This window comes from Hyaena hyaena, unplaced genomic scaffold (assembly GCF_003009895.1).
Source record: "Hyaena hyaena isolate Hyena2069 unplaced genomic scaffold, ASM300989v1 scaffold_410, whole genome shotgun sequence".
Taxonomy (NCBI): domain Eukaryota; kingdom Metazoa; phylum Chordata; class Mammalia; order Carnivora; family Hyaenidae; genus Hyaena; species Hyaena hyaena.
In genome coordinates this window covers 723,935-737,068 of record NW_024081042.1, presented here as the reverse complement: position 1 = coordinate 737,068, position 13,134 = coordinate 723,935, and the positions used below count along the sequence as shown (strand labels likewise).

At 35.4% G+C, this 13,134-nt stretch overlaps 1 protein-coding gene across 1 annotated transcript in view; it reads right to left on the bottom strand.

The window, feature by feature from the left end:
- The window catches only part of KPNA3 (karyopherin subunit alpha 3), a 96,278-nt gene that overhangs the window by 4,221 nt on the left and 78,923 nt on the right, over positions 1–13,134 (bottom strand). Inside the window, exons 11-16 of the mRNA XM_039252194.1 lie at positions 6,282–6,413; positions 4,968–5,096; positions 2,430–2,534; positions 2,264–2,335; positions 1,950–2,112; positions 34–128 (exon numbers count right to left, since the gene is read on the bottom strand). Of these exons, the coding sequence (XP_039108125.1) occupies positions 34–128; positions 1,950–2,112; positions 2,264–2,335; positions 2,430–2,534; positions 4,968–5,096; positions 6,282–6,413 (696 nt within the window). The remainder of the gene's footprint in view (positions 1–33; positions 129–1,949; positions 2,113–2,263; positions 2,336–2,429; positions 2,535–4,967; positions 5,097–6,281; positions 6,414–13,134) is intronic.

Genomic DNA, 13,134 nt, shown 5'->3' with positions numbered 1-13,134 from the left:
ATGCAGGCATACCATACTTTAATGTATACTTACATCATCACCAGAGAAATACTGATCTATGATTTCAAATGCTAATTTATATATGTCTTCATTTTCATGTTGCTGTAAAACTTCGATTTTCTCCAAACCTTATAAAAACAAAAAAATCAAATAATCAAGCAGACACAAATAAAAACTGCGCTCATTCCAGTCACAGAAAATCCTACAGAACTCATAACACTGTCCCACCACACCCCAAAAATGACAAGTTTGTCTGAAACAGAGATAAAACTCTGAGTTCTGATTGGAGACCCAGCATCCCACTAATTTCTTCCTCTCTGGAAACCCTTAACCTTAAGGGTTATCTGGTATTTGAGGCAGTCAGTTTAAAAAATACCTAAACACTCCATTTGACAGACGAGGAAGCTATCATACAGAGATGTAAAGGGGTTTATTTTATGTTGAGTGGCAAGTCAGCGACAGAATTTGAACTGAGATCTCCCCAGACTGCTTTAGTGGAATCCTACTACCTCATATAGTAATTTTTATCTTTCCTTTTGTTTTCAAAATGTTACTACTTTTATATAACACCAAAAACGTGTTTTCAGAAACTTCATGATTAACTGATATAAACAGAAGACTAAGCTTTATATTTTGAAATAATTTCTTTAAAGAAAAAAACAGAGGGTGCTTATATCCTATAGCCACAATGAAATTGGAAAATAATTTTTCAGAACTGTAGAATGCCTTCAGTTACATTCCCAAAATATTTACTCCATGCATCAAATGCACAAGTCTATAAATTTAAATCCTTAACAATACTCTTTGTTGGAATGTTTTTTTAACTAGGTTATTTTGAAATGGTTGCATTTTTTTCTAACAGTAATATAAAAACCAGAAAAATGGGAATATAAGTGTCAAAGATAATTAATGTAAAGTTCTTTATAAAATTATAAAATACTAAGTAAACATGTATCCTAATTGTGAGTACACCTCCCACAGACCAAAGCAACTATGTTGATAAAAAGCTGAAAATTAACAATTCTGCAGCTCAAACTTTCTGGGGTAAGTTCTGATTTAGACTACAATGCTAATTTCAAATAATCTCAAAATACCTTAAAACGAGAATGAGCAGTGAATTAAGAGTATGCAGACCTACTTCCATGACCCTATATAAAACTCCTTAACATCTCTAGGATAATTTCTTGTTATTAAGAAAATACTTCCAGTCTGAGTACTTTATGATGTGATTGTATTTGCTTTCTCTTAAGAAAAAATAAAAGGGGTAATATACATAATACATAATAGTCAATAAAATATACAAAATAAACATGACAGTAGAATAAATTAAGGTTTGGGCAATGTAATACATATTGAACAGGTATCCTCAAAAATATACCTCATATATCATAGCCAGAGAAATATTTAATATTTCAAATCACAGTTTTTTCATTAAAATTTCAAAGTCATTTCTGTGGTAGTAATTGCAACATACGGCTCTAGCAATCACAAGATCAAAATAAAATACCTAGATGACTCCAAAATCATTAACCTTTCCCAACAACATGGAGTAGTATCACATACCAGATGTAACATGAAACAAGTGTTTCACTATCAAGGATTCTATGAAATTCTGGATTAAACAAAGCGTCTAAGTTTCTCTATCATAGCAGCTCTCGAGCTTTAATTTGCTCTCACACACTGTAAGAGGTGTGTTCATGTTACCTAAAAAGCAACATAACCCTCTAAGAAGGTCACGGAATGACCTTCACAACCAATTTTCCCAAAGTATGGACTAATCCTTGCTGGAAAATCCTCCTTAATGCTAACTAGTGAATAAAAAACAGCAACATACTTTGATGGTGGAGCTGCAACGTTTTCTGACAGTTTTCTTTCTAATTAGTTGCCTTTAAAGGAATTGATCTTTCAGCATTCCAATGCTCAACTATTTTTCTTCAATGCACTCTTACCTCCACATTCTTCTATTATTTCAGCTATTGTGCTTGCTTCATCACCAGCCATGATCAGAATGTTTTTTAGACCATCTAGAACCACCTGAACAACTTGAGAATCTTTTACAGACAGTAAATTACAGAATGGTGGTATTACATTCTGCTGTACAAGGTACTCAACCTAGGCAACAAGAGAAAAATGTTTATTTATACAATTATCTTTTCCCCAGAAAGAACACAGTACAGGGCTTATGAACAATGAGCATCTCCTAAACATAAAAGAGTAGTGTACTTTCCAGTATTAACAATCCTAAGAGTTTTTCCAAACTTACTTGATCTTTTCTGCCACTTATCGTTAAGTTGCTAATTGCCCAAGCAGCTTCTTTTTGTGTTCCAAAGTCTCCCTGAAGGTTAAAAAAGAAATGACTATGAATTTTTCATTAAAAAATCTTGGTTATAATATGTTAATGTACACAATAAACTCATAATATGACTGACCTTAGCAAGCTGATGAATGATCATAGGAATTAACCCAGCATCTATTACAGCTTGGACCTGTTGCTGGTTGCCTGCTGTTATGTTGGAAAGGAACCACACTGCTTCCTATGATTGAACAAAATAGAAGGTACCTTTGTTTGAAAAATTATTTTTAATGCATTTGTATTTTTATTTTTATGCAGTTTACATAAACTATAACAAAATCACTTGAGTTGCATTAGGGGAAATGGATCTAAAAAGTAATCAGATGACAGAGAATGTCTCATTTTAAATACGTTATAAGGAAACATCCATAACACTTGGGCCCCACTAACCTTGCATTTATCCAATAAAATATATGCCTACATAATCCAGGCACTATCTTATTTATTTTTTAATGTTTATTTATTTATTCTGAGAGAGAGAGAGAGAGAGAGAGAGAGAGAGAGAGAGAGAGAGAGAGAGAATATCCCAAGCAGGCTCTGTGCTGTCAACAGCCTGACATGGGGCTCGATCACATGAACTGTGAGATCATAACCTGAGCCAAAATCAAGAGTCAGGTACTTAACCAAGCCACCCAGGTGCCCCTAGGCACTATCTGAGACAATGGTAATATGGCAGTGAACAAAACAGACAAAAAATCTTTACTCATGCAGCTTGCTCCTTCTAAAAGATAATGATAGAAATAAATAAAAGACTCAATTTCCTAATAGATTGTTAAAACTATTTTTAAGATGGAGCATTGCTTTACTGTAAAAATATTTACTTGCAAGATATATTTAGAACTTAGGTGTCCAATTAGTCTGGGATGAGTCTGTATAACACATTTTACTATAACCTTAAAGGATTTATAAATCACAAACATGCAGGTCTATTGTAATTTTAGTGTCAAATGTTGTGTCTTCTTCCTGTTCTACAATTAAAAAAGCTAACTGTAAATTTACACTGTCATACAATTGTGGGAAGATGTTAACAACTGGTATATCAGTGTTTAGAGTATATATGGGTATTCACTGTACCATTTTTACAAATTTCTTATAGCTTTGCAAACTTTTAAACTAATAAGCAGAGGGAATAAACCTAAGTTTTATTCTACCCGAGGGTCCCATGATGATCCCAAGTCCAAAAAACAAAAATGCTCAAGATAAAAAACTTCTAAGGAAATTAAGTGGCTCCTGAGGCTGAGCAAGTACGTATGTGAATCCTTTCCCCCCATGATACCTCACTTAGAGCATGCTGATCACATGCCAGAATTTCTCTGCACTCACTTCTGTCCAGCGGCCTCACTTCTCAGCTCTGTTTCCAATTATGGACTACATTTTGCTGTAAAAATCACCTATATTATTGAAACTTCTACAGTAAAAATAACTGGCCCAGAGTCTAAAAGACTCTGGCTTCTTTCCCTTCATTGGAGCAAATGCATTTATAAAATGCATTTTTGACAACATACTTTTCTGTTAAGAATCCAACTGTCAAGTTATAGTTGAGCAACTATATAAATATAGCTGAGACACACAAGAAATGATCAATTCTGCTGGTTTGGGGGATGGTGGCATTTCAGGCAGAAAAAACATTAAACGAAATGCAAATCAAATCCCTGAGACATCAATTCACACCTACTAGAGTGGCTATAATAACTTAAAAAAAGGAACTGGAACCCTCATACAGTACTTGTAGGAATGTAAAGTGGCACAGCCACTATGGAAAACAATTTGGCAGTTCCTCAAAAAGCTAAACATAGAATTACCATATGACTGGGCAGTTCTACTCCTAGATATATACCCAAAGGAACTGAAAGCAGGGACTCAAATAGACACTTGCATACCCATGTTCACCGCAACATTATTCACAACAGCAAACAAACAGAAAAACTCCAGTGTCCACCAACAAATGACTGGATAAACAAAATGTGGTATATATATATATACGATGGAATATTTATTCAGCTATAAAAAGAAATGAAATCCTGACACATGCTTTGACATGGATGAACCTTAAAAAATTGTATGCAATGTGAAATAAGACAGATACAAAAAGACTGAGGTACTTAAGTATATATTTAACAATTCACAGTAAGTTTGTATCTAAAGTTTGAAATTTTAAAAAAGACTTTTTTGATTTTTTAATTTAGGCATTTCATCTTTTGGTCCAATCTGATTTCATAGGGAAATTAAGTTATGATCTGTTTATAAAGGATACCAGCCATCCACTGAGAGATTTTGTATGGATTCTCACTTCGTGGGTACTAACTTACTGATCCTTGCTACTGCCCAATCTATTTAAATAAAAGCACTGGTTGGGATGAGCACTGGGTGTTCTATGGAAACCAACTTGACAATAAACTACTTGATAGCTAGCTAGCTAGCTAGATAAATGCACACACTGGTTACTTTATCAGGGCAGTACTTATAACAAAGTAACTGCAGAGGTGATCTGAAATAATTCTCATCTTAACTGCAGTGCTTGAGAAGAAAATTATGATCAGACAGCAACAGAAAACAAGGGGACAGTTTATACAGAGAGAAAGAAATGCTCCAGTGAGGCTACTATGTGCCTTACCTTGTTTATCTTCTCTTTTGGGTGTGATAAGAGATTTGGGAAGTGTGACAGGACATCACAGTTGAGAACAACCTGGGTCTGCTCGTCGGTGCCAGTCACTATGTTGCCAACTGCTCTGAGTGCTGCTGTCTGGGGTGGGAATAAAATGCTTTCTATACATTTATCTGTTTATGAGGAAACGGATTCTATATTTTTCATAATCCTGAGAAAATGTAAAAATGCAAGGGGTGAATGATTAATACTTACTGTATTCTTAGAGAAAGTAGTATGTAGAACTGAGAGGCAATTTTGAATTTTAAACAATAGTCTTATAAAAAAAAATGCAACTACACAGAAAAACTGTGTGAAAAACTACTGAAAATTTTTTTAAAAAATTAAAAAAAATAAAAATTTAAAAAGTAAAGGTTCATTTTAACAGGAGCTATTTTTAATCAATTACTAGACGAGTCCCACAGAAATACTTTAATAAAGGTCTGGAATGGGCACACATTTCCATCTAGAAAGTCCCTTTGGTAGAAGTGGAATGAACATCTATCAGCCACCTACCCCTAATTAGAGTGAGAAGAATAAGGAGAAAATGAAGTTAGGGTGCTGTTGTCATTATCTGGACAGAAAAAAATGGGTCTTCAACTAAATCAGTGGCTCTAGATACTTAAGAAATAGACAGATTCATAAGCTATATAATAAGAATTAACAGAACTTTGTAATGGAGGGGAAAGGAAAGGAGGAATCAAGGTTTCAAGCTTGGACTATGTGGTCTACTGAAAGGAGATACATAAGGAGGAGCAGATTTGTGGGAGATGATGATATATTTTTTGTCTGGTTTAAATGGCAATGGAATGCTTGAAGAAGTTCTTAGAGGAGATGTCTAAGGGCTCAAGGACAACTGGGTATTGGAAGTCTGAAACTGCAAAATATCTGGGTGAGATAAATATTTGTAAACCAACAAAATGAGGTTCAATAAAACAATGGAGAAATATAGAAGATATGTACATATAGACCAAACTGAACTCTGGTTGTTCAAGTCAACAGGTTATAGCAAACAAAATTTTATACAGGTAAGAAAAATTTTAAACTTTTTTTTAAAATTTTTATTTATTTCTAGGAGAGAGAGAGAGAGACAGTGTGAGCAGGGGAGGGTCAGAGAGAGAGGGAGTCACAGACTGAAACAGGCTCCAGGCTCTGAGCTGGCTGTCAGCACAGAGCCTGACGCGGGGCTCGAACCCACGAACCGCGAGATCATGACCTAAGCGAAAGTCGGACGCTTAACCGACTAAGCCACCCAGGCGCCCCGAAAAATTTTAAAATACTTACTTGAACTTTCACTTCCTGGTGGCTCAGAAGGGGCACAAGAAATGGCACAACCCCTGAATCAATAACCATCTGTATCTGCTCATTACCTCCATCTGTCAGGTATGACAGAGCCCAAACAGTATCTACAAGAATCTATAGGAAGTAAAAAAGAATTACCAGTTATTGTTTTGAATGCTTAAAATACAGAACTCAGAGGTGGTAACATAAAAAGTAATTAAACTATGTTTTAGCTTGGTGGCAAAAACGTCTGCTTACTTGATAAGTCTACTAAGCAGCAGAGAACTCTCAATGCCTACCTCAGATCAATCACTCTACAAAATGAGACGAAGTGTGAGACAACTTCTACCCCATTTATGCATTTCTATACCAAATAGATGAAATTTAAAAACAGGCAGAAAAGTTGTTCTCTCTGCCCCACAAACTGAGTATCTAATAATCACAAGGAAACACTTGATATATAGAACAAGATACACCATGCTGCTTTACGTCTAGAAGAGACCAGAAAGGTCACCTGTCTATACCAGTGGTTTTCAAACATGCTTAGCAATATAGTTACTTCTTTAGACTATTAAAGTAAACAGATAAAAGGAGGAAGATGGCATTTTAACGTTGGAAAATTATTTGCAAAGCCCTTGAAAAAGGTGCCCAAATGAAGAGCACAGAGTATAAACCATGCCCAATGTGTAAGATTTCAAAGAAGAGGAGAGGTTAAGGAGAGTTAAGTGTTTAAAACTACCTCATGTTAGTGGGACAGAGACCATGTGGCCCAAAAAGCCTACAATATCTGTCTTTTTCAGAAAAATCTGCTGACACCTTCTTCACTAGAGGATGGGCTTCATTCAACTAAGAGATGCTTGAGGAAACAGTTCATTACAGATCACAGACTAACAAAAGTGGAAATAAGAGGGGAGGAAAAATTTATAAAGGTAAATATTCTGAAAAACAGAAATACTGCAACTTGAAAGCTGGGACAGAAGAAAGCTGTGCGTGAGAGCTGAGCCCACCTCCCCCCCGGCCCCACACACACATCATTAAGGCCTCCCCACTGAAGGGGACCTGCGGGTGTGGTGTGTGTCAACAAAGCCTGTCGACTACCTCGTGCGGCAGTAACAGGTAACAAGATTTAAATAGAAATTGTAGTCCCGTAACAGAACACCCAAAATGTGCAGGCTTACAAATGAAAACAACTTGTCATACCAGGAACATCTCAACTCAAAAGAGAAAAAAGAGAGTCAATAGATTCAATGCAGAGATGACAGAGACTGACATTCTCTGACAAAGGTTTAAAGTAACTATCATAAAAATACTTCAGTGAACATTGTGAACATATTTAAAACAACTAAATATAGGAAATCACAGCAAAGAACAGGAGACATAAAGGAGAACCAAACAAATTTTTAAAAAAGTTTTTGTTTATTTATTTTGAGAGAAAAGAGAAAAAGTATGAGGAGGAGAGGGACAGAAAAAAAGGGAGTGAGAATTCCAAGGATGCGCTGCTCCTCCAGTGCAGAGCCCAACATGAAGCTCAAACTCCCAAACTGTGAGATCACAACTTAAGTCAGATACTTAACCAACTGAGCCACCCAAGTGCTCCCCAAACATGATCATTTTAAACTAAAAAATTCAGTAATCCAAATTTAAAACTCACTGTTAAAATGGAGAAAGAGAAAAAAACAATCAACAAACTCAAAAGATAGATCAATACAAATCATTCAATCTGAATAACAGGAAAACAAACATCAAAAAAGACTGCAAAGAGGGCCCTCAGGGTGGCTCAGTTGGCTAAGGCTTAGCATCTGAGTCTTTGTTTCAGCTCAGGTCATGATCCCACGGTTGGTCGGTCAGGTGGTCATCATGAAATCGAGCCCAGCATCAACCTCTCTCTCTGCCCTTCCCCCATTAGCGCTCTCTCTCAAAATAAATATTTTTAAAAAGATTGCACAAAACCACACCGAGACACCACCTCACACCAGCCGAAGTGGCTAATATTTACAGTTCAGGAAACAACAGATGCTGGTGAGGATGTGGAGAAATGGGAATCCTCTTGCACTGTTGGTGGGAACGCAAACTGGTACAACCGTTCTGGAAAACAGTGTGGCAGTTCCTCAAAAAATTAAAAATAATTACCCTACAACCCAGCAATGGCAGTCCTAGGAATTTATCCAAAGGATACAGAAGTGCTGATTCATAGGGGCACATGTACCACAATGTTTACAGCAGCACTTTCAACAACAGTCAAATCATGGAAAGAGCCCAAATGTCCATTAACTGATGAATGGATAAAGAAGATGTGGTTTATATATACAATGGAACACTACTTGGCAATGAGAAAGAATGAAATCTTGCCATTTGCAACAATGTGAATGGAACTGGAGTGTATTATGCTAAGTGAAGTAAGTTAGCCAGAGAGAGACAAATGTCATATGTTTTCACTCATATGTGGAACTTGAGAAACTTAACAGAAGACCACGGGGGAAGGGAAGGGGAAAAAATAGTTTCAAACAGAAGGAGGCAAACCCATAAGAGACTTTTAAATACAGAGAACAAACTAAAGGTTGATGGGGGCTGGGGGAGAGAGGAAAATGGATGATGGGCATTGAAGAGGGCATTTGTTGGGACGAACACTAGGTGTTGTATATAAGTGATAAATCACAGGAATCTATTTCTGAAACCAAGAGCACAATGTATATACTGTATGTTAGCTAACTTGACAATAAATTATATTTTTAAAAAAATCACAAAGAAATACAGAGAGTTTCAGAGATTTGTGAAACAATAACAGAAGATCTAACGCTTGTGTCATCAGAGTCCCAGTAGAAGTGCAGCTGAATAAATATTTAAAGAAATAATGGCAGAAAATACCCTAAATTTGGCAAAAGACATAAGCCTAACGATTCCAAAATGAGAGATGAGGCAAGACAAAAGAGAAAAAAGAATAAAGTTCATCAATTATTGTATTAGATAATAGTCAAAAAACACTATCTGTCAAACCAGAGTAAAAGAAAAGAGCATTATAAAGGTATAAATAAAAAGGTAACATTAGAACAAAATGAACCTTCCTAAATAACAAAATGAAAAAAAAGCACACCAAATAAAAAATAAAACACACCCAAAATATCATACAAAATAATGTGACAGAGCTAAAACCAAACATATCAAACAATGTGAACAGTCTTAACTCACCTATAAACAAGAAAAAGATTCTTAAATTGGTTCCCAAAACAGAACCCAACTCTCTGCTGTGTACAAGAGACACATCTAAAATTAAGTAATTCAAAAAGGCTAAAAATAAAAGAATGAACTAAGGTAAACCAAGTAAACAATCAGAAAACAGAGACTACAATCCTGTTAGTAGACCAGAACTTTGGCTAAAAAGCATTACAAAGAACAAATAAGGCTACTTTATAAAGCTAAATCCTACAATTTACAGTAAAGAAATAACAGTTATAAAATCTATCCACCAAATAACCCTGCAAACACAATTACATAGCATAAACTAAAAGGATGTAAGACAAAAATGTAAAAATATGAGTAATCGATTTTCACACACAGATTTTCAGTATGAGAGAAGTAGACAAAAAATGAAGATACAGATCTTATGAATATATATTGAAATTTATACCTTGATAATAGATAATATAATTTGCATATGGAATATAAAAATCATGTTAGGTCCAAAGAAAACATCAATAAATTACATAAGTCAGAAATACTATAAAATTATTACAACACAAAAAGCTAGACATTAATAAAATAAAAACCTAAAAGGCTTTTCTGTGTGGAAATTTAAGAGCCATATTACAACTCTTGGATGAAAGAGAAAATACCCAAAAAACTAAATTTTGAAAAAATTACAATAAAAACACTACATCCTAGTAAACAATGGATTTATTAAAGCAGTGATCAATGGAAAGTTCATATCCCTAAAAATTTATACAACTAAAAGGATGCAAATAAATAAATCCCATATCAAAAGCTAGAAAATGAATAGTAAATAGTAAATGGAAGTAGAGCTGAAAATCTAGATGAAATGAGTAGTTTCCTAGGGCAATGGTTTAGAAAAACTGATCTCTGAACACATAGCTTAAGCAAGTCAATTCCCATAGCAAAGATAAAGGAAATTATCAAGGAACTAACCCCACACAAAGTATCAAGACCTGAACATTTCAAAGGCAAAACTACCAAGTTTCAAAGATCGGATAGCCCCAATGCTACATAAATTGTTTCAGAGCATAAAAAATAAAGGAAGCATAATGTTAATACCTAAACTTCAAAAAAGCAATAAAAATATAATATTAATACCTAGTAAAGATAGCATAAAGACCACAGACCAAGTATCACTTAGGTGAATACTGGTGCAAAAAATTCTAAATAAAACATCAGTGAATACGATCCAATACTACACTAAGAAAACAATATATGATGATCCAATGGAATTATTTAAGAAATGCAAAGAAAGGTCAATTTTAGAAATATCATTTATATGTCATATTAATAGATTTAAGGAGAAAAATCCTGATCTCCACAGCCACTGAAAAATTAAACACCCATTCTTAAATATTTTTAATGTTTATTTTTGAGAGAGAGAGAGAGAGAGAGAGAGAGACAGAGACAGAGACTCTGCAAGTGTATGTGAGTGGGGGAGGGGTAGAGAGAGCTGGAGACACAGAATCTGAAGCAGGCTCCAGGCTCTGAACTGTCAGTAAAGAGCCCAAAGTGGGGCCCGAACTCACGAACTGTGAGATTGTGACCTAAGCAAAAGTCAGTTGCCCAACTGACTGAGCCACCCAGGTGCCCTTAAACACTCTTTTTGATGTCAAAACTCAAAATTGGATTTTATGGAAATTTCCTTAACATAGTTAAAAATTTATTACCTCAGGAAAAGAATTTAGATTCAACAAAAGATTGATAAATTTGATCACATAAAAAAGCAAGAAGTCTGCATGGCAAAATATAAAAAGACAAAAGACAAATTAAGAGAGTATCTGAAATACATATCACAGAGAGCTAATATCTTTAATATGTAAAGAGCTCTTAAAAACTAAGAGAAAAAGACCAAAAATCTGATAGAAAAGCAGGCAATAAATACAACAAACAGGCTACTTGGAAAGATATAAAAATGGCCCTAAATATACAACATCATGTCCAACTTCACTCATTTAAAACAATGAAAATTAGGGGCGCCTGGGCGGCTCAGTTGGTCATGGATCCAACTTCAGCTCAGGTCATGGTCTCACAGTTCATGAGTTCGAGACCCGCATCGGGCTCTGTGCTGACAGCTCAGAGCCTGGAGACTGCTTCAGATTCTGTGTCTCCCTCTCTGCCCCTCCTCTGCTCCCATTCTGTCTGTCTCACTCTCTCTCAAAAATAAACATTAAAAAAAAATTTAAAAAAAAAAGAACTGCAAATTAAAACTGGTATACAGTTTTTTACCCATTAGATGGGCAAAATTTTTAAATGTGACACATGCTATTTGTAAGGCTATGGAGAAAGTCACTTTTGTATGGTGCTGCTGGAAATACAAAATGGCACAGCCTCTAAAACAAGGAATTTGGGCAGTATATAACAAAATTACAGTGCATTCATTCTTTGACCTAGCAATCCTGCTTGTAGGGATTTACTCTTAAGTGTATCCCCAATAATACGAAAATACACAAGATTATTTACTGCTACATTATTTATATTTACAAAATTCAGGAAACAGCCCAAGTACCTATCCATAATAGTGTGTCTGAATAAACCATGTTCACAAAACAATACTAGTCGACTTGGCCTGTGTTTTAGGAGGCTGCTCACCTTTTTCCCCCCCTCATGTGGCACCCGCTACTAGCAGAAAATCACTTTTTTCTATTATACGGAGGATTAGAAAAATGAAATATTTAAGGTTTCTAAGCTGAGGTCAGTGAATAATTTTCACTGGGATCTCCGGGACAGTATCTCAAAAACTGATGGGGGAAGGTAGGCTACAGCAAAGTCTTAGGCCTCCTGAAACTGCAGACTCCTCTAGTCTCTCTTTAATTTTGTTTAGTAATATACTGGGTCTTCAATGAAAATTTCATGTGGAAAAAAGCTCTCAAAACTTTTAAATTCACAGCATAAAATTATCAGGCCACTCTAGCTTCTTCTGTTTTCATCAAAATTTTCTTTCCTCATCTCCATTATCAGGCTAACAACTGTTCTATGTCTCTGATGTTTATAATTTTACCTCTTGTTGCCTCTTCCCATTTGAGGTGCTTCTGCTCTTTTACACCTTCTCCCTCTACTATTCTTTTTTCTTGGATTTCCCCTTTTCTTGATTTGTATGCTAAACTACCTGGCTCTTACAGCCGCTAACAGTCAAGGAGTGTACTCTTTTCCTTCTAGCCAGTAATCTGATTAATGATGTTCCAACAAAGTCTTCAGCATCCTGGTCTACTTTAATTATTTACCACATTCATGTCTGTTTTTTTCTGCTGGAAAGCTTTAAAAGTTTTTACTTCAGACAATATTTCATATATTTAAAGACTGCCAGGAAAGCTGATCTCCAGACACACAAGAGAAAGCACATATGCACTCATACAAAAGACTGACAACTCTACATGGTTAATGTTTTGAAGTAACAATCTTCTTGAAAACTAGTGTATGAACCAAAGGACAATCTCTAGCAACGCCAAGTCTTCCAACAAGCATATGCTCAGCTCAAAGACCTTCACTGGTCTCCACTCCAAATAAATGTGCTAACAAATAATGTCCTGTTAGGTACTATTACTGAAAATGCTATTAACATGTACAGCATTTTCTAGAAGATTAGATGTCTGTGGAATGTCTATGAAATGTCAACTTCACACATGCTTCAGAGACAACTAGAGCTGAA